General features: G+C 39.4%; 1 protein-coding gene across 4 annotated transcripts in view; it reads right to left on the reverse strand.

The window, feature by feature from the left end:
• ZFC3H1 (zinc finger C3H1-type containing) overlaps nt 1-22,500 on the reverse strand; it is a 127,975-nt gene that overhangs the window by 104,225 nt on the left and 1,250 nt on the right. Inside the window, exons 2-11 of one of the 4 annotated variants that reach the window (XM_085873076.1) lie at nt 21,304-21,699; nt 19,885-19,949; nt 19,507-19,723; nt 17,218-17,519; nt 16,935-17,064; nt 10,188-10,270; nt 6,080-6,250; nt 1,578-1,751; nt 1,242-1,364; nt 1-114 (exon numbers count right to left, since the gene is read on the reverse strand). The exon at nt 1-114 is cut by the window's left edge and continues 17 nt beyond it. In XM_085873076.1, the coding sequence (XP_085729202.1) occupies nt 1-114; nt 1,242-1,364; nt 1,578-1,751; nt 6,080-6,250; nt 10,188-10,270; nt 16,935-17,064; nt 17,218-17,519; nt 19,507-19,723; nt 19,885-19,949; nt 21,304-21,699 (1,775 nt within the window). Of the gene's footprint in view, nt 130-1,241; nt 1,365-1,577; nt 1,752-6,079; nt 6,251-10,187; nt 10,271-16,934; nt 17,065-17,217; nt 17,520-19,506; nt 19,724-19,884; nt 19,953-21,303; nt 21,700-22,500 lie in introns of all 4 variants that reach the window. The other 3 variants (XM_085873074.1, XM_085873075.1, XM_085873073.1) reach the window with 3 other exon arrangements.

Consider the following 22,500-nt stretch of genomic DNA (forward strand, 5'->3'; position numbering starts at 1 on the left):
GAGTCGTCTGTATTCCACCTTCTTGTCTTCAGGAAGTGAATCTGGAGTGGCATGCATCTCTTTGTTTCCAATTAACTTCACTTGGACCAGAGTCCTCGGCTTCTTGTAGGCATTCTGGAAGAGAGGATTCTGGAAGAGATTATAAATTCCTCAAAGGGATGAATGCAAGTAGGGAAACAAACACACAAGCAAAAGTACCCGTCCCCAGTGACAGGAAAAGTAAGTTAATCTGTCAATTAAAATTATTCCATGGACTTAAAAATTAAAAAAAAATTAAAAATAAATAAAAAGGTTCATTGTCTTGCACTCTTGGTTTCACTCAGAGCCAAACCTGAGCAACTTGTACCGCCCACCACAGAATGTTGGTGCAACATTGGGTGGCCACGGTTCGATTTGTCTAAAATGTGGGCAAAACAGCTAATTTAAATTGTGTGCGACTTCATGAAGATCTGTATTAAATCTACTTCATTCCAGATATTCATCTTGATTAAAGATTACTGTAAGGGACAATACCAGAGAGTTGGTGTCAAAGCTACCCAATGCTCGACTGTTTATACATTTATATCATTTATCGTTTTTAAAAGACTAGTCTAATATTTTTTATAAAGCATTGCAGTGAAGTCCGATCCAAATAATTTTAAAGCAATATATGTATTTGTATATTGTAATCAGTAAAAAAATAGTGTGGTAGATAAAAACATTAGAAAGGAAAAAAAAAAACTTTAACGTTGATATGCTACAAAAAAAAGTTAAGTTCAAAACAGGTCAAAAATAAAAAAAAGATTTTTAATTATTTTTAATTTCAACTTCACTACATCAATAATATACCCCAACGGAACCTCCATACCAAATATCAGCATCCCAGTACACATTAAATGAATGGCAAGCTTCTAAATAACTTGCACCAAAAATAATTTTCACGCTGACGCTCATGCCGGGGGTATCGCTATAGTTCGCTGTTCTTCGAACAGGCGAGCTAAAAATGACTGACTATATTGCATCAAGAAAAGTGAAATGAAAATGCAAAATTACCAATCGGCAGCTTTTTAAACGCAGCACGGGAAGTGGCCGCCGTAAATGAGAGACGGACGAACGCACAAACAGGCACCACAGTTCACATTATATAATAGAAAGAGAAGACAAACATGTGAAAAAGAAATTTAAGGGGTAAAAAAGTGGAGGGGCGGAGTGAAGAGGGGAGGGAACATCACAGGAAATAGAAAAGGCTTTGGATTCTCTACCTCGGCTGTGCGTCTTGCTTCCTTTATCATCCTCTCCAGGCCTCCAAATGCTTCAGCTTCATAGTCCGACTCGCTTTCAGTATCCTCGCCAAGCCGCACCACAACCGTTTTGTGCTGTGGCAACTAAATATGAAGAAGAAGAAGAAGAAGAAGAAGAAGAAGACCAAATTAATCAACAATAATAATAATAAAAAACAGTCAAATATGAAGGTAGAATAAACCAAAAAAAGACAAACTAACCAAGCAAATAAACAAGACATTTTCCAGTGATGCGTAAGGGTTGGGAAGACAAATGTGAGAAAGAATGACAATTCAGGGTGCTCCCAATAGCTTCACCTTTATCTTCTTCCTCTGCACACCTGCAACCCTGGCCGGTTTGCCGATACCCTGTGCCCCCTGCACGACCGTTTTCACAGAGCTTGTTGGAACAGAGGTTGGCACTGGCGTCGGGACAGAACAGGTGGTGGACGTGTCCTCTGAACTCTGACAGATCGTAATGGCAAGCTGGGCCTGGATACAAGTGGAAAGAAGGCAGTGCTGGAGCAAGATGAAACTAAACTATCAATTTCAAGAAAAAAAATAAAATAAAAAATAAAAACAGAAATCAAGAAACCAGCACTTTGCAGGCCCCAGGATTGAAGCCATAAATCTTGCTTCAATATAATGAACATTGTGCCAATGATTCTTGTTTTTACAACCAGATTTTAGCAAGCTCTTGATGACACTTGAGGGAGCAGGGGAAGGAGCGGGGGTGCCACCCCAAATAACTAAGCTTTCAATGACGTCTGAGAAAAAAAAAATACCCTGGCCTTCCAGAGTACTACGTCACCTCAATTGGGCATTACCAATTATACAAACTGCTGCTCAAAGGTTAAAAACCAGGGAGCACAGACTTTAACTGGAAGGGCACTCGGTAGAGCACGTTCCTCTGCCATGCAACATCTGATCCACAAGAACATATCAGGCCCAATACATTGCTGAAATATCATGAGACATATAATTTTTGGTTCTATCTCTCAATGGTGAAGAATCACTTTTAAAATTCTCGAAGCCAGATCCGGATCTTCACCAAAATCCAATCAGTTAGTCCTCGTCTCACACACCCAACCTGCCCATCAAATGTCATCCGAATCCGTCCACAACTTTTTGAGATATCCTGCATACAAACAAATGAAAAATCACTTGGAGAGTGACACTTGGCAAAACAAAACTGAATAGAACGGCACTCAGAAGAGCGCTTACCTCTGCCAGGCTGAACACTTTACGTTTGGTATCCTGTTGATAGGCTGAATATGAACCAAAATCTAATTTGCTTGTTCTCATCACCAAACCAACAACTCAAATCCACCAATTTTGTAATAACTAGTCTACAACTTTTTGAGACACCATGATATTTATAGTCTTTGACCCTATCTCTCAATTTTAGAAATTTTGCCTATGTTGACCTTTTGACTTATGTTGACCTCAAAATTAATAAGTACTTGAATTCAGTAAGCCGATTTGCAAATGCTCTTCAAATTTCAAGAGAATCGGATGAAAAGTGACAATTTTAAAATTTGCCCAATGTTGTGTTGACCTTATGGCCTATGTTGACCTTTTGACACAAGTTAACTTCAAAAATAATAAGTAGTTGAATTAATTGACCTGATTTGCAAATCCTGTTCAAATTTCAAGTCAATAGGATGAAAATTGAGGATTTTAGAAAATTTGGTCCAAGTTGACCTTTTGGCCCATGTTGACTTTTTGTGGTCGACCAAATTTGACAAAACTTCAATGCAGGACCATCGCAGGGCCGATCACAGTAACCTCCGAAAATTTCAGAAATATCGGCTGAGCGGTATGTGCTGGAGGCAAGCGGAGAGAAAAACAAACAAGTAAAAGAGCAATCAGAGATTGCAGACCCTCATTAGGACTTGTTTTGTGTGGTGTTTGTGTACTGGTGTGTTGCATAATTAGTGAGATGCAACTAGAACTTCCACTTTATAACTGCTGGCAGTGATGACTGGGTACCAAGACTTCCCGCTTCGATGTCATTGTCAAGCAACAAGACCAACCCCACTTTGATTGGACACCTGACTGACCGATGACGTTTACTATTATTCAAATTAATTTAGAATGGGATTAAAATAAAATTCAAATCAAATGGAAGACCAAACAGGAACAGTCCTGCATTGGAGTAACCAGAGGGAACCCAAACAAGCAAAAAGCAAAGATGAAGTCATCAGGAGGAACCTGGATAGGATTCACATTTCAGCTGCGACGACTACACACTCAAACCCATCCAGGCACAGTCTAGTGAGACTTGTTCAAAAAAGAAAAAAAATTCAAATTAAATCAAATCAAAAAGAAACCAGATCAAAAAATAAATAAATAATTCTGGCTGCCAGACCATGTGTCCAATCAAGTTGAAATTTAAAACATCACGACTCGATCATAATTGTGAAGTTTTACGTCGATTAATTAAGCGGTTTCAGAGAAAACATTATTTAATATTTTTCTTCAATCCAATATGGCTGCCAAACCATGTGACCTATAAATATTTCCTTAAACATTTTTGTGAAGATTCCCCTCGATCTGTCCAGCTATTCTGGAGAGGATTTTTTTTTTATAGGTTTTAGGGTAAATCCAAAATGGCTGCCAAACCATGCTACCAATGACGTCATGTATGAACCTTTTGTTCCTCATGGATAAGCGGTCATACGTGTAAAGTTATGCCTCAATCTGTTCAGCCATTTCAGAGAAGATTTTTCAAGGTTTTTTTTTGTCGTTTTTTGAAAACAATATGGCTGCCGAATCACGTAACCGATGACAATCAAAATTTTTGGTGGACCATTCTATCCCGAGATGACCATCAAAAATTTATGTACAAATCAAATGTAGCGTTTGAATATGCAATTATGACATCATAACAAAGGCAGCTATGATGTCATTAATAAATATGCACGTTGTTCGTCTTTCGGCTGCTCCCGTTAGGGGTCGCCACAGCGGATCATCCATTATGATCCGCATACTGATTTGGCACAGGTTTTACGCCGGATGCCCTTCCTGACGCAACCCTGGTCACCTCTTACGACACAGGGATAAGGATTGGGTTTCGCCGTGATTCTGGGCTGCCCTGCAACCTCTCATAGCGCGGCCCAGTGCAGAGCTCCCATCCTCAAGCGATCCTCCAACCCAAGCCTCCGAGTAGCCAGATTACAGGTGCACGCCACTACGCCTGGTATGTCACTAATATATATATATATATATATATATATATATATATATATATATATATATATATATATATATATATATATATATATATATATATATATATATATACATATAAAAATCACATTCCCAATGAGATGTACTTGCCATATGCCAAGTTTCAATTTTTTCCTTGGTGTGGTTTCAGAGATAGAGTTCCAAAGTTTTTCAGTTTTCCCAACATGGCTGCCACACCACATGATCAATGACATCATAATTATCATTATAACATTCTGCATGAGTAGCCGCTCATATGGTGAAAATTTTGTCTCGATTCGATAAGCGGTTGTGGAGAAAAACACTAACGTTCTGTGTGGACAAACAAACAAACAAACAAACAAGCAGTCATAGGGTACTTACGAAATAGTCAACTTGACCTATGACCTTGTCTAATAAAAGCTGTCTCTAGAGAAGGTAGCGACGCAAACCAGAAGTTTCTACGATGATTCTGTACCAAACCATAAAAAATCGTAACGTCGACCGAAGCAAAAATCTCCATTTCTCCATGCAATTATTTTATCAAAGTCACAAAACCGTAATATTCGGCCATCCACCAACAACCTTTACATAATCCGACGGCTCAGCGAGTCAGGCATGCGACGATAACCTTTATTGGGATAAAAAATTACTTTTAAACACCATCTTTATCGAAAACACCGTCAGCGCGCACACGCAAAACCATACGTGACAACGACGCGTTTGCTCGAGCGCACTGCATCATGGGACGACCCGTGACGAGTCGAGTGAAATATTTTTTATACAATCTTAAAACGTCTCCAAAACATCCAATTTTTACCAGAATTTCGACAACCGAGTTTTAAGCGTCCTAAGCGATCGCAAAAACCGAAGACAAAATTAAAATCGAAGTTAAAATGAACTCGTAACGTCGAGCGAAGAAAAAATACTCCATTTCTCCACATTAATTTACGGAATTACGTTTGACCTCACTGTGACCTTGACCTTTGACCAATTTTGACCAAAATCTAATCGGCGCTAGCCATCACCCTCCTGAATCACGTGGTGTAATTTGACATTGGTAGCTTCTTCCGTTCGAGTTATCGTGCCTACAAACAAACAGAAATGGAAGTGATCAATATACTTACGAAATCTTTAGATTTCGTAAGTAACAAACAAACGGACCCAAATGCAATACCCTCTCCGCCGGCGAGGGTAACAAACAAACGGACTGATCAACATACTTGTTAAAATAAATAAATTTTGCCAAGTAACAAAGATAGACAGGGGTGAAAACGTAGCCTCCTTGCACCTTGGTGGCAGAGGTACTTACTCAAGAGAAACAGGATGAAGAAACATGCTCATATGAAGTAGAGAGGAGAAAAAAAGAAAACAGGTCAAAAGGTGTGCTGATCAAAACCTGAGGTTCATACAGTCTGTCCTTCAAATAATCAAAGAACTTCTCATAAACTCATTCAATGGTTGTCAACCTGAGAAGCCACCTTAAAATGTGAAGTTAATTTTGATTTTTCAATGAAAATTTGCATTTTGACACAATTGAACCAATAAAGCAATTATTAGCGCCGACAAATGTATGATGGATGCAATGTTATCTGCTCTATTTTCCACACCTCAGAAGCGACGGCACGCCGTCGGCTGCCAAGTGATTGCAGAAGCTCCAGCCGCAAACTTTTCTCCTCATCCGGCTCTTCATCGGCAGGAAGTGGTGGTGGCTTTGCAGGCTCCTCTGCAGGAAGTGGAGGAGGCAGTGGTGCAGTTGGGCAGGCGCTTAAGGGTGGAGGCTGAGCCATGCATAGGAAAAGAGCAAGGAAAAATATTTTAAAGGACAAAAAAACAAAAAAAATCCACAGCGCTTCAAAAGGTACAAAGTCATCGAAGCAATTACAACCAAAACCTCTTTTAAAAATAAATAAATGAATCAAATAATACTTAATAGAACATGATACCCCGTTTACTCGTGTTCAAGTATACATTTCAATTTTAATAAAATAATGATTTTAAAGATCATTAAAAAAAAATAAAATTCACCCAGAAGTTTAGCGCTACTGAAGCAGTCTTATACATCACCCTTGTACACTTGCGCGCTGTTCTTTATCGGCACACTAGCAAATGTTACCGTTACAAGACAATGTTGTTGCAGTTTAGGAGATGAAGGTTTTTTTTTGTTTTGTTCACCTTTGGTCATCTTAGATCTGATCTCAAAACAAAAATGACATGAATATGTAAGCAATCGTTCATTATCTGTGTGTCAAGTTTGAGCAACATCGATAAATGCATGTCCAAGAAAGGGTTGAAGATGTGTTCAATATCGGGGTTTTAAAAAACTAAAATGGCCACCAGTCGGCCATCTTTGATCGAATCCCAAAACATGAGGTGCGTATGCATATCATCATGTGTTGTCTTTGTGCCAAAGATGAATAAAATCAGTACATAGATGTCTGAGATATGGTTGTGGATGCATGCACCCATGGACATAAAAATCGAGACCAAATCCCTGTCTCCACCATTTTGGACCAAGTCCAATGGCAGCTAACAAAGGTTTTACCACAAGGAAGGCCAGAAATCTTTCCTACAGTACATTGAACCATTTCAGCAGTCATTTTAACTGTTTCAACTTTATTTATATAATAAATAAACATTAATATTATAGTTAAATGAATTTTGATATCAACTTCAAACTTATATTTGTGATCACACATCAAAGCAATAGAACAATGTGCAATAAAAATGCAGAAATGAAAACTTTGTTGCTCCTGATCCAGGTGAGCTTCAGGACACACGGTCCGATTTTTTCTTTTGGACAGTGTCCAAACCAACTGACATGTGCAGAAAACTAAGAATGCACACATTCTTCCTGGGCTTGCACTTGTAAGTAGTCAAGGTGGCACAGTCACAGTGCTTCATAACTATACTGGGGTATGATCAGGTTTTTTTGTTGATGGTGGAAGCTCTCTTCTGACTTTATTGATTGTTCCAACAAGATTCATTGGTTCGTGGGTGCCAGCTGTGACCACTATTTTCATTGTGTCTGTGTGTTTGTGTGTCTGTTTGTGACTGTCTCCAGAGCATAGCTCTGTAACGTTTGATGCGATCTTGATGAAACTTGGACACAAGCGAGATATCATGGTCAAGTTGTGTCTTTTTGTATGAGGGGCATCACAAGCCCCTTGTGGGCGGAGCCACGCCCACTTGAACTTTTTAATTTTTTTTTTTTATTCTCGTAAATTAATTTCCTAGAAGCTGTGCATAATGTCCATAAGTTCCACATATAAAAAATCCGATTTTATTTGGTCAATTTTTACGGAAGAGATAGGTTTTTATGGTAGGGCTTCCTCAAAAGCTTTCACGAACTCAATTGTACCTATCGTGGCATTGTTCAATAATGCCCGCGAACCATCGTCGCCTCCCGGCTTGTCTTTTTCTTATTTTTCCAATTCATTTGTTAATGGCAAGGAAGTGAAGAAAAATTGTCTGTCACATTTCTTCTATCCCTCAAGTATAGGGCAGAAAGTTGAAACAACAATGTCTGATAACCCTGACCAGTTGGGCAAATTTCATCTTTTCCAAGATGGGGGATGGCATTAAAAATGTACTTTGACTTGATATTCTCTGCCATCCAAAATTTTATGCCAAATTTGTCGGGTTTGTTTGCCACATACTGCGTTAAACGAGAACGTACTTTTGTTGGAAACAGCTGCTTATCTGCTTTGATAGTTTGATGTTCTCGCCAGAATTATCGGAGGCAATGCTGTCATGAGTAAACCCATTTCCAAGCCTCTGAGACCAGTGCAATTTGGGCACTTATTGTCCATCATACGTCAAAATGCAAAAAAGCGTAGAATTTTTCAAAAGCGGTTTCTTGACCTTGTCTCTATTAAAAAAATTTTTTTAAGGTATTCCAAATTCTGCCGACCAAATGTTGTTAATATTTTGCCACAATATGCTCCATGAACATAAAAACACTTGCAATTCTCCCAAGACCATTTCCCACGAATCATCGCACAGTACTCAGCATGCTTCAATTAATGAGCATAATTGAATGTGATAAAACATTTTCTTATCAATCAACAAGTTGAAAGAAGTCAAAGGGCTATCAATATTCCATTTTGCATATTGTGTGGGGCCTGCATTTTCTGTTGGAATATTTTGTGCAGCCGTCTCCCAACAGCTTCAACGTCGGTTTGTATAAAATCTCAAATGGTTCCATCCTTCGCAATCTCCTGTCTGCCTTGTACAGCCATCACTCCAGCTGGATTTGTTGAGGTCGATGCTGTTGTCCTTGGTGAAGTGGATGGCATAACATGATCTCTTGCATTTGGCGCAGGATACGACGCAGATACAGCAGTTGGCATTATTGAGGAGTTAATATCCTTGCTGCAATCACCATTTTTGGGGTTTGGAGCATTTTCGTTTGGGTCGCTCTTCTTTCCTACTTTCTTCACTTTCACTTGCAGAACTCTCTGATTCACATGTCCAGGATTCGTCACTTTGCTGCGCACGTGCATTCCCTTAATCAGAATCATCATTTGGCAAAGATGTCGGTAAGTCAATCACTTGTTCTACAGTTAATATATTTTGTTGAGCCATATCTTTCTGCTTCAAAACGTTGCAGTCTGGAATGCAAATTTCCACTATTACAATTCAATTATTCAAAAGTTTCTTGTAATAGATCGAGTTATAGAGCAGTTATCTTGTATGGAATCCATCCATCCATTGGGACCACACTCTGCAGAGCATCGGTGCTGCCCGAGCAGTCTCCTTGGCTATTGGGCACTATCCTGGACGGGTCGCCACTCCGAAGCAGGATACCAGCAAGCTGGCACTCATTTTGCCGACCTCGGAAGGATGACAGGTAGAATCAACCCCACCTTTTATAAATTCAACAGCAGAGTGAGATTTGAACTCAGGATCCAAGGATCCCAAGTCCACTACTCGAACCATTAAGCCAACACCAGGCATTACATGGACTATCTGGACTCAAAGAGCCTCATGTAAAAGGAAGGCGACATCAGCAGTTGTGTTGTTGCTCGTGTTATTTTTATTACTTTAAAAAAATTGTGTAGTCAAATTGACTGGTCTTCGCAGTTCTGTAAAAAGCATTTATAACTTTTTTTTATTTAGGTAATTCAGATTTCCAAGATCCATACCGCTAATTTAGACTTTTTCATGAAAAGTCATGAAACACCAACTTCGTACTTTTCAAACACAGGAAGCAAGAGGAATTCTAAAAAAGTCAGTCAAAATAAAAAAATTAAAAAAAAAAAATCAAAAATAAAAAGGAATAAGTCAAAATGACTGCTTTGGCCTTCCTCATGTTGAGGTTTTAAGGCGTATAAATAAATTAATTCCGTGTTTTACTGCCATTTCACCCAGTGTCCATTACATCACATCAGTTATTCGTGCCCGTTTGTGTCCTTTATGACGTCCTTAAAAACAGCAAGTTTCCTGTTTAGAATGATTTTCAATTTTGTTTGACTGCCAGGCAGGCAGACAGAGTAAAAACATTGTCTCAAGTGCAATCGGGCCGAATTCAGAACCAAAGTACGGTTAAACGGTCGACTGGTCTTTCGATTAATGTTCAAAATATAACATTCAATTGAAATGTTGTTCCTCAATCATAAACTGATAAGAAGGACGTACATGAACAAATTGCTTAACCCCGCTTTTCACTTTGCGTGGTCGAGCTAATAATAACACTTCAGATGTAGATTTTCTTACCGTATGTGAGGCACTATACAAGGGCAGGAAAAGATGATGCACTGTGGCAGGACTTGAACCTCTGTTTGAATATGGAGAAGCAACTGCCAGCAAAGAAAAGAATATACTAAGCACAGGGTTTAAGACAAATAAAGAAAGTACATAACTAACTTCAAGCAGTGTCAGCAAACTAGCAAAATGCTCACATGAGCTCATGTAAAAGACCCAGAAAGCTCCAGTTAAAATATTATCCACAGCAGCACTGTTCAAGATGCCAACATCTCTGACCTTTGGCAGTGCACAATATTTAAAGTCCAGGACCAATAGCAAACAACCTTAGTCAGACTGGATAAAACTTTTTTTAAATTTCACTGAAAAGCTGCCTTCGCACTTCAACAATATCTTTGAGAAAGAGTCATCAGCTTGTGATGCACCAGGGAAGTTACACAGAAATTACCGCACAGCGTTAAGCTTCAAACATGATGTTAGCACTGTATTTTTCGGTGTAGAAGTCGACATGGAGTACAAGTCAAATTGGCTAATTTTCATATTCTTCATTCATAAATACTGCAATTTGAGGTACAAGATCAAGCTGGACAAACTCTGATGGTTAGCAAAATTGTCAGTCAGAACAATGGAGGTGTTAATTCCTCCCGAACACTCAACATATCGCTGTGTATGGTACTTACAGGGTCATGAATATTAGCGAGCCGTTTTGTGCCTAGTCTTCAAATTACCTTGCAAGACAACCTTCCGGATAAATTAGGAATGCAAATCGTTTTTCCAACACGTTTGCTATCATATAGGGGTACAGTATTTTGTTTGGCCTAAAGTCTCAGCTGCAAAGTGTTAAGTCCTCAGCAAGTGGCATACCGAGTCAGCACATATTCCTTCACGTTTGTCCACCGAGATTTGCAGCCACGATTAGCCTTCTTGGTTTTCTTAGTAGTCTAACGCATCCTTCGCTTTACACCAGTCCCGAACACCGTATTTCACGTGTGCAGCCATATTCACACCATTTTCATCAGCTAACTTACCTTCCAACTTAAAAGCTGGCCTGGACAGCTTGTAGGACTTTACAGGAGGCATTCTGAGATGACGTAGTAAGGATGGATACACATGATTAGGTTTGAAAGGGATGGATAAAACTTAATTGGCGAATACATGCTCGTTATTCATTGGATAATCTCACATTAGTCAGCGAGCAGATTCGTTTAATTGCTCACCCAATCAGCATATTTTCCAGGCAATGATTTCTGGAGTGTTTGAAAACAACAATTATACAATTTGCAAAGAAAAATTATTCATTTATGCAATTCAACGCTTTAAACCATAGATAAGTTGATTTTGAGAACAAGTCAAGGACCAGACTTCCAAGTAAAAAGTATCGCCATATACGCCAAAAAATATGGTTTATATATATATATATATATATATATATATATATATATATATATATATATATATATATATATATATATATATATATATATATATATATATATATATATATATATATATATATATATACAGTATGTGGAGTATAAAGATCAAAATTTCCTCCCTTTCACCTATTTCCATTCAGGGAATTGCAAGAATAAGAATGCATTATTTAAGCAAGTTATTTGTTAAGGGAGAGGGTGTTCTCCTCATGAAGGTTTTGTTTAAACTTTATGACAAAGATGTAAAGTGCTGTAGCAATAAAGAATATATATATATATATATATATTTTTTTTTTTTAAGTAAACAAAGCAAGTACAAATGCACAAAACAAAGGCTCATGATATACTTGCATTTCATCTTGTCCCCCTTGAGACGTTTAATCTGAGGCCCTCTAAATCATTCACATCTTGCAACAGGAAATGAAGTCTAAGGGTCTGCTTCTCACCAACCACAGATAGGTTGGTGGCCTTGTAGTCTACAAACTAGATTCTGGTCTTGCTCTTGAAACCCTTACAATGTCTTTAGCAAACCACCAACTCTCTCATTTCTATCTTTCAGCTTCAATGCATCTGCAAAGACTGTGGCCTCCCTTTCATACATGGATGCAAAGATCCACACATTCTCAGCCATTTCATTTAACTTATGTTAGGCCTGTTTACCATTCTACCCTTCCATAACCACAACCTGCATTGCAAAAAAAAACACACAAACACACTGTTCCTACTTTTGCAATCCCCGTGCTCCAGCTACTCGTGGGCATAAACCATCACCACCCACCCTTGGACCCCCTTTGCACAAATAAGTTCCGATTAAAGTAATATATATATATATATATATATATATATATATATATATATATATATATATATATACATATATATATATATATATATATATATATATATATATATATATATATATATATATATATATATATATATATATATATATATATATATATATATATATATATATATATATATATATATATATATATATATATATATATATATATATATATACATACATATATATATATATATACACACACACACCTGGTGTTGGTGCAGTTGTTAGGGCAGTGGCTTGGGATCCAAAAGGTCCCGAGTTCAATCCCCGTTAAGGCCCGGTCACACCTTGACGTTTTAGCCAACGTATGCCGATTTTTGAATTTTTTTTCTAAAACGCTGGCACACGTTGAATACGTTATGGGTAAGTTTTGATAACATTGAGAGCACGCTGGCATACGTCGTAGTTCGTTGCCATACGTCGTTGTACGTTGGCTTTAAACGTTGTACTTTTCGGTTGTCCTCAAATTTTTTCATGCTTGAAATTTCACGACGTATGCCGGCGTATGGACTCACACGTTCCGCTACGCTGGCCACAAGTTGTAGGCACGGTCTGCGATCGTTGACAGACGTCAACACATGCTACTTGTAAGTTAATCATAAGTTGAGACACGCCGAGGTAATGTTTAGAGTACCCGAAACTTATTTCCTACCTATGATTAACGTGTTGTTGGCACGTTACGCGATCGTTGCCACACGTCGACAGACGTTACTTTTAAGTTACTCATAGGCTGAAAGACGTCGGTATAATGGATCGTCCTTGCGTCAGCGTCCACGGCCACGGCCAGGACACTTATTTGCAGCATTCTTCAAACTTTTCTTCGGCATGACTAGGATGTTCACACTTCAATGTCTAGCTTGGCTATGATTCCAATTGTCCATCGGCAGCGTCTATTTAAAATAGTCGAGTTTGAGCGTTTTAACACGTTCAGAAGAAACGCTTCAAATTTCAAAACCCCAGCGTCAAAAAAAACAAAAAAAAAAAAAACAAAGGCGAGTGACAGCAATTTAAATCGTTCATTGTAAACAATGAAAATGGCTGAGTGGTACCGTTTAAAAGTCGTTGAGTGTAAAAAAAATCCAATTGTTGAGCGCAAGCGTCTACTTTCAATAGTGGAGATGCAGGCATTTAAATCGTCGAGTGGCAGCCTATGAACCTACCCGTGGACACGCGGAGGCAAGGAGGATCCATCATAACCCACACCCTCCCGCTCACACCCACCTACTACTGCCAACATGAATAAACTACTACTAATACTAATACTAATACTAATACTAATACTGCTGACATGGACATCGACTCAAAAAGGACTCGAAAACACTATTGGGTTCCCCTTTTATGAACACCATTTTTATATACCAATTCCCAAAACCGCTGGGAACACGTCTTTATATGGCAGTTGTAAGCTAGAAACACGTTCATTTGTTTTTTTTGTCGACCGGAAGACGTCATTGGAATACGTCTACATACGTCGATGTGTGTTGGGACTACGTAAAGAATTGGTTCAAAGCACGTCAAACATAAGTTAGAAATAAGTTTCGCGTAAAAAAGACATTACCGCGACGTGTTTCGACTTATGAGTAGCTTATAAGTAGCCTTTGTGGACGTGTGTAAGCGTCCACATATCGGGTGTAAAACTTATCCCCATCGCATGCGAACGTGTGTCATACGCCGAGTACGTCGTAAAATTTTGAACATGTTCAAAATTTCTTGACGTACTCTACTTACTACGACGTATGATAGCGTACTTTAGCATTCTACTCACGTATACCAAACTTACTCATACCGTATTCGACGTGCCCCAACGTTTTAGACACACTTTTTGTTACGTCGGCATATGCTGGCAAGATCGCCAAGGTGTGACCGCGATTTTGACCCTTCCATTTCTACGGCAGTTATGATTCGAATCGTTGTGCGTCAGCCTTTTAATAGGCTACGTCACGACATCGTCGGCGATGCGTGCAACGCGCTATGCCTGAGTTAGACTATCGTTGGGCATCGGTTGTGTAGGCCGACAACAGGTTCAGCATTCGTTGGTATAAGTTATCTATAACACAACGAAACGTTCTGTGTTGTTACCAATGCGTTATACACAAGACCAAGTCGCTATGAATACGTCCGAATCTTTAAAAAAAAACATCAAAAGTTCAACGTCAGCCAGCGTTTTACATACATTTTAACACTTTGCCATCGCTGGCTAAAACGTCAAGGTGTGACCGGGCCTTTAGGCCACTGAATTAATACACCAGGGGGTTGACTCAGCCTGTCATCCTTCTGAGGTCGGCGAAGTGAGTACCAGTGTACTGGGCCGGTCTATACCCCGGTTAAAATAGGTGTACCATATCCCTGTGTCATAAGAGGCGACCAGGGTTGCATCAGGAAGGGCATCCGGCATAAAACATGTGCCAAATCACTATGCGGATCATACGGATGATCCGCTGTGGCGACCCCTAACGGGAGCAGCCGAAAGAAGAAGAAGAGATATAAATAATAATAATACCAAGCTTGCACACTAAAAACTCGGCTCGCCGTCACACGATCCCCATGAAATTGCTGTGGCACTTAGCAGACATGCCGACAATGTTTGGGAAGTCTTGGCGTTCCATAGTACCACTTGCATTTTGCACAATGCGTATTTTTGTCATTCCCCGTGTACGGTCTGTCGTCTGCTACCCCGTGCATGTGCACGGGTATCGCTAGTGTGTGTATATATATATATATATATATATATATATATATATATATATATATATATATATATATATATATATAAAACCCAAAAACCTTGAGTATCTTTCACCTGTTTGGGGCAAATTTCAATACACAATTTTTATTTTTTTTAAACCTTGCATTATAGACATTTCAAGGAGAAGCACATAAACAGCAGGGAATCGTTGTGTGGTGGAAAATGTATTTTAAAATATTCGCTCTTTGGGTTTGTTTTTTTTTTGTTTGGCTGTGGCCCAATTAAGCCAAATGATTGATTTAACTTTGCAAATAAAGGCTTTTAGCCCATATAATAAATGTATTAGTGAAGCCTAGATGATAGACAATGATTGATTTAAAATCTCATTAGAAACATGATTACTACATTCATTTTATGAGTGTGTATCTGTGTTCGGTATTAATTATCCCCATGTACGAGTATTAATTGATTTGATTGAAGCTTGTGTGATTACAAATATGAGCCCCATGGACATACATATAAAGGTCCATGAGGACATAATTAATATAGCTCTGTCCTGTTATTGTAACTTAAACGAATAGCTAACAAGATACTTGCATAGAGTGAAAGTGGCATTTTAGATGAATAAAACTGTTATAAACCCACTCATCTAGTAGCTTGCCAAGCAAGTTAGAATGTTCAGCTGATAAACTCACAGCTGCAAAGCTTAGTATAGGGGAGTGACAAATGTATATTCCTATCTTGTTGAGTGCATAGCCATTTACCATGGGTCCCAACTCTCACAATGTTTCCTTGTTGGTTACACCCCTCCCTATTCCTATAGTATAGTGTTCGGTTAAAAAAAATACTGCATGCAGCTATGCATTTTCAGAACACTCCACCTTTTCATGTTGACGCTGGAATGTTTTTCAGCTCGAGAAACCTTTTAACGAGCTATTAAGATATCAGTGAGCTTCAACAACAGGTACGGTTATTTGTCGGACCCATACCCCCTTCTCCTCCATTCCGATGCAAATAATTTTGTTATAAAGAAAGAAGCTTGACTTGCGAGACAATACGAGAGAATGAGGTACACAGGGACTCATCTTGGTGTTTCTCTGTGTATTTGTTTCTTCCCGTGTGCACATATATAGATGATTCAACTCGCACTGGGACTGGATTTACTGGAGTGACGTTAGACTCCACTGAAGGTTCGAGTGATTCACCACAGTGGTAGAAAAAAAAAATTGCCTCGGTAATTTGAAAAACATGTTAATACAGTAAACAGCTTTGAAATCGGGTGTTTTCAAATATATTTTGCTTTGAAACTCATAAAGGAGAAACCACATAATCTTTCTCAAGCATACCCGATTCATATAAAATAACCAAATGCTTTACAAACAGCCACGAGGGCAAAGGAAAGCATGATCGCTCGTACGCTGCTGAGGTTAAAGGTTAAATCCTACGGTATCTCCTTCCTGGCCATACCAAGGTAATGCGTTACCTGGGCATGGGTAACAATTGGTAATGGTTGGCTTCCGACTGAGCTGGTCAAATCACCAGGTGAGTAGTCCCTACTCGTGTGCTGACACCACCATTTATAACTCAGGTTGGAAGGACCCGAGTGTTGTAAATGTTGATGCCCCCCCCCCCCCGCACCCACCTAACCACATTTTCCCATTGAAGCAATGTCCCGACATTCCCGGCACTTTTCAAGAAAATATCCCCCACAAATATGAAGGGTTTACTGTGTCTGTATCTTTCTATCTATACACACAAATAATATAAAGGGAAAAAAATTAGAATCTCACTTGGAGAGCCAGTTTCACTTTCCACCTCCATAGCAACCTCTTCATAGTTATCCTCCTGCTGAAATTGACATACTGTAACCTCTGGAACATGCGGCTTCTCCAAAGATTTGCACTTCTTCCCATCGACTGCCTGCAGGGAAACGACGACATAAATGAGCATTAAAATAGTCAAAAAGGACAGCAAAACAAATCAAAGAAAACCCAACTAATTTGTGAAATGAATGTCAATTTCTCTCTGGAGTGAAAATCCTCAAAACATATCACACTGAACAAAGGAGCATACCCAGGCACCGAGATTCGCATGTGCATTGTCACTACTCCCGATGATCTCCATGAACCGGGTGTACTGCTCATCAGCATCTGGCAGATCTCTAATCCTTCGGATCTCTTCAGCTTCCTGCCTCCGGCGTTCCAGCTTCTCTTCTTCACGCTCCTCGGTAAGCCTACGCCTTCTCACCATACCCACCGTTGTAGTTGGAAGGGCAGTTTTTCCAGCTTCGCCACCAACCCATCGCTCCCTTGATCCACTTCCTGATCTAGTGCTGCTTGAGCGCCGCCTTGACCCACTCCACACACGACTCGATGCTGAAGGAACCATGATGGAGAAGGTCACTTTTAAAGCAGGTACAATACAATATCTCAATTACAAGAGGCATTCTATGAATGAGATAATCACAATAGGCCAAGACATGCCAACGTACATGCACGCACACCTTGGAATCTTGTACAATCGTGAGTATTTCATTCATGTCGTTAATGTCAAAAATTACCTTCACCACAATGGTCCCTGGAGCCTCCATCAACATTGCAGCATTTTATTAATCACAGGAAAAAAAAAAAAAAACAACAATGCCAGGCTAACAATTTAACCTTCAAAAAAAAAAAAAAAACACCCTTGTCAAGGACACAAGGATAAAAAAAAGTAAATAAATAAATAAAATGTATCTGCAGGAAAGTCCTGCCTCTTAACTCGCATCACATCCCTGCCTGAACACCAAAGCACAACATCATGTAATAATCCTAAACGGAACAACCGATATGGGAATGCAGGGATAGAGGGGAAAATATATAATAAATATATTTCACAAGCTCACAGGTTAGGAGTTGTTGATTTTCATTGTTTACCTACACAGAGAAGTCTCACTCACAAAGTTGATCAATTGCTTTGTTGACAATAGCTCAAAAACTCTTCATTGCAAATTGCCAAAATCCTGATAATTTGAGAAAACTGACATGACCAGGAATTGTCACAAGTGTTACAAATTTGTTGTTAATAGCAATATTAATGAATGGTCCTGCGAAAGGTTGATGATTTGCATCAAAAACGCTGCCACATCCGCTAAATACCTGCAAGACGATTTAAAATTAGTTTGGGGTTGTTGACAAAGTGACATGGTAAATCAATTCTCTTATATCCAAAATATAAAATGGTAAATTAATAGACATAAGCACCATTTTTGACCACGGTACTTAGAAGTTGGAAATTTTGGGGAAAATTGCAATCAAAGGTTGTTGCTGGCTGCACGTGCAAGGAGTTCAATTACATAAGGGATAATCAGCAGAAGTTTTCAAAAAGGCAGATAATGTTTTGCCCATTTGAAGACTGTTGGACTCATAGCGAGGCGGTGGAGAACTAATCCTGCTCATGAAGGCTGGTGGTGTTCTGCGTCAGACAGGTAGAATAGATGGAATCAACAGGACGTTGATAGAGCTATGCTAACCGCCGTAGGAAGATCCGACACATAAAAGCTGAAGTTTTGGACGTTAACCCTGCGTCAATTCGCTCGAATGAAGGGTCAACGCCTGAAACGTCAACTTATCCTTGCTTCCCAAGTCAATTAGCATACTTCAGGAAAGGTTTTGTTAATACCATCCAACATTTTGGAAAATTTTGATTTCGAGCAAATTGTCATTTGGATGGCCGCTGGGTAATACGTAAACAGTCCGATAAAGTTTTAACAACAGAAAAGCATCTCAAAATGCATATCCTGTTCACATCCGCTTTGTACTCAAACGAAAAACTTGATGAAAACAGCAAAAAAAAAAAAAAAAATTAAAAATTATCATCACTGATTGTTGGTGTTGTCAAAATTCTCATAATAAACATTTGTTTAAAATTTGATGCCAAAAGCTCAAGTGGTTAAAAAAAAAGAAGAAGAAAAAAGTTATGGCCTCGAGCCCAAGACAGACAGACACAAAAGACCCACAAGTGATTGCAAAACCCCATCTCCATCCTGATGATCAGGCAGACAGGCTAATAAGTGAAATCCTACTACCGTATTAAATTGCAATTGGTCGCTAGCTTTGACACCAATACAAATTTTTATGATGGACCCATGGTATCAAAAACTACATACAATTGAACAAAAAGTTTCAAATGGAGCACCTCACCACATTTAAATTGCATCAGGTCTGGCAATAAATACTAACGACTGCTCCCAACTCGATCCCTACCCCGTTTAGGATCCCGTGCGGGCATGGGCAACTTGCTAGTGGCTACAATTTTATGAAACAAACAGAAGACATTTAACATTGCCACGTGATAAATTAAAATGCGAAAAATCAAGCCCACCAAAGCGGGCAGACTGCGACCAGGCTGGTTGGCGTGAAGCATTGTACGCATGTCTTGAGCAGCCCAAACGTGCGTGGCTCTCGCGCATAGCTTCCCGCTCTTTCTGCTGCCACCGACGACTGGCCGACTGCAACGCCACGAGGCGCAACTGAAGCTCCGACAGCTCCTCCTCCTCCTTGCCTTCCACATCAAACAAGGTACCAGGCTGCGCTTCGTGCTACAACCAAGTACACCACAAACTATCAATCAACGGCTCCATGAAATTTTGCGTATCGTTTTAACCAGAGGCAAAATTAAAATTTGTTAAAAATTTATGTTAAAAAAAACAAAACAAAAATAGAAATTAAAAAAAAAACAGCAAGCACATCGTGTAATCACCTTTTTTGAAATGTCCGAGAGGCAACCGTCCTGATTAACATCAAAAGTGTTCTCCTTCGCCGCTCCTTCTAAATGTGTTGGCAAAAAGTTAAAAGGTGAATCAGAACAAAAATAAATAAATAAATATTATACATGTACACATCTTAACTGCTTCATCCATAACATCACCGAATAAAATCAACAATCATATTACTTTTACCACCAAACATTACCAGCTCTCACCAATCAATTTAACTCATTGGATGGGCAAACTCATTAGAAAATTGCACCAATATCATTACAGACGCAAAAGCTTGGCAGTTTACAGTCCCTAACGAAAATATGATAAAAGTTAGCTCCAGAGTAGGCTGTACCGAGATAAAGCTGAATAGTGCAAATTCAAATTTTTTCCGGTTTTTACAACATTCCTGAACGGGGCAAAGTCATCAGATACCTCTTTTCAGACTTGCTCAACAATGCAAACATAGCAGAAGAACTGGGTAATAAAAAAGAAACACACATCCGTCACACTAAGCTAAAGCCACGGGGCTGCTAAAGTATTGCGAGTCGAAAATCAAACGAGAACAAAATTTGAATGCAATCGATGTTCTTAAAGGTCGGCATGTGAACAGTGCCATGCATTTCGTATGAATCAAAATAAATTAGCATTCAAGTGATTATGTACTTAACTTTGCTTTGTTTTGTTTCACCTTTCTGGTGGTGGTCGTATGGCAGCTTAGCTGCCGGGGTCGCTATCATTTCTTGAAGCGTGACTGTCGCTGATGCAATGCCCCTCTACCAGTACACACAATGGAACTGGTACTCATTTCGCCGACCTCGGAAGGATGACAGGCTGAGTCAACCCCCTGGTGTATTAATTCAGCGGCCGACGGGGCTTGAACTCAGGACCCTAGGATCCCAAGCCGCTACCATAACCACTGAGCCAACACCAGGCTTTTTCACTCTTCTGAATAGAGGTCGCACAAAGGTAGTACAATACAACTATTCCCAATTTGTACCAAAGCGAATCGTAACCGACCGAAGAGTTTCCCAAACAAATCACTTGGGCCCCGCTCTTGGTCGAGGTTTCAACCTTTTCAATCTTCTCCAGATGGTGTGCCTACAACCTCAGCTGTATCTGGGTAGTCAATCAGTATCACTTGACTTCTCACTACCTATAGCTGCAACAGCTTCTTACCTGCATCGCTATACTAGAATCTTTCATGCACATCCATAATATATAGGCATTCTGCAACTCCATTCAATAAACTTGAATATATATATATATATATATATATATATATATATATATATATATATATATATATATATATATATATATATATATATATATATATATATATATATATATATATATATATATTGGAGGAGAAAGATAAACGGATATAAAGACAAACAACTCAAGAAACATATGCGCACCAGTGCTGTTAGCAAGGACTGGCTGCCTGTTCTGCTCCTCATCCTGGGGTCCACAAGGAGCCCTCTGAGTGCGTGGTTGTCCGTTCAGCTCATCGAGCTCTGCAGGAGTGGGAACGCGTTTTCTTAGTGGCTTCAGCTGGAAGGAGCAGAATCCCTTCGACTGCGGTAACTGGGTTCGACCGGTCGGCGAGGGAACAGACTCGCCGGCATAGTCCGACTGGGAAGAAGCGGCCGGCACGGGATTCACAGCACCATGGTGGGGAGATCCATGAAGATCGATGGATCCTTCCGATTTCCACTCTTCTCTCTGGAGTTCTTCCAATTCCTGCTGGATGACCTTGTACTTCTGCAGAAGTTCATCGAAAGTCTCCTCTGGGTATGTCTCAGAACGGAGAGCTATTTCGTCATAGGCCAGAAGTTAAGGAAGCATAAGGAGAACCACCATCTGCTAGACCTGCGGTCTATCATCATGAACTTTAAAGTTGAAGCAAATATTATTAATAATAATAAAACGAGCTACATCTTCAGTTTATCTCAAAATCAACACTCGGTCTTCGTGAAGTTTAAAGGTTATAATCTTGATATCCAAATGGAACTGCTCAACGTTAAAAATAATAATAATAATAATAATAAAAATAATTAAATATCATCAAATAAAGTCAATAGCAAAATAAATAAGAGGAAAATGAGGGAAAGTCCGAGCATGTGAATACATGATGAGGGAGGTATTAAATGGGGATGAGAGGGCATTCAGCCGTGAGGCTACATCATGATTCATGAGGAGAACATGCACCATTCAGGGAGGGGAACATGCACCATTCATGGAGGAGAACATGCACCATTCAGGGAGGTTCTAAACATGCACCATTCAGGAGGAGACCATGCACCATTCATGGAGGTTCTAAACATGCACCATTCAGGAGGAGACAATGTACCATTCAGGAGGAGACCATGCACCATTCATGGAGGAGCCCATGCACCATTCATGGAGGTTCTAAACATGCACCATTCAGGAGGAGACCATGCACCATTCAGGAGGAGACCATGCACCATTCAGGAGGAGACCATGCACCATTCAGGAGGAGACAATGCACCATTCATGGAGGTTCTAAACATGCACCATTCATGGAGGTTCTAAACATGCACCATTCATGGAGGTTCTAAACATGCACCATTCATGGAGGTTCTAAACATGCA

Source organism: Eptatretus burgeri, chromosome 3 (genome assembly GCF_056783735.1).
Source record: "Eptatretus burgeri isolate ZD-2024b chromosome 3, Ebu_testis_v1, whole genome shotgun sequence".
Taxonomy (NCBI): Eukaryota; Metazoa; Chordata; class Myxini; order Myxiniformes; family Myxinidae; genus Eptatretus; species Eptatretus burgeri.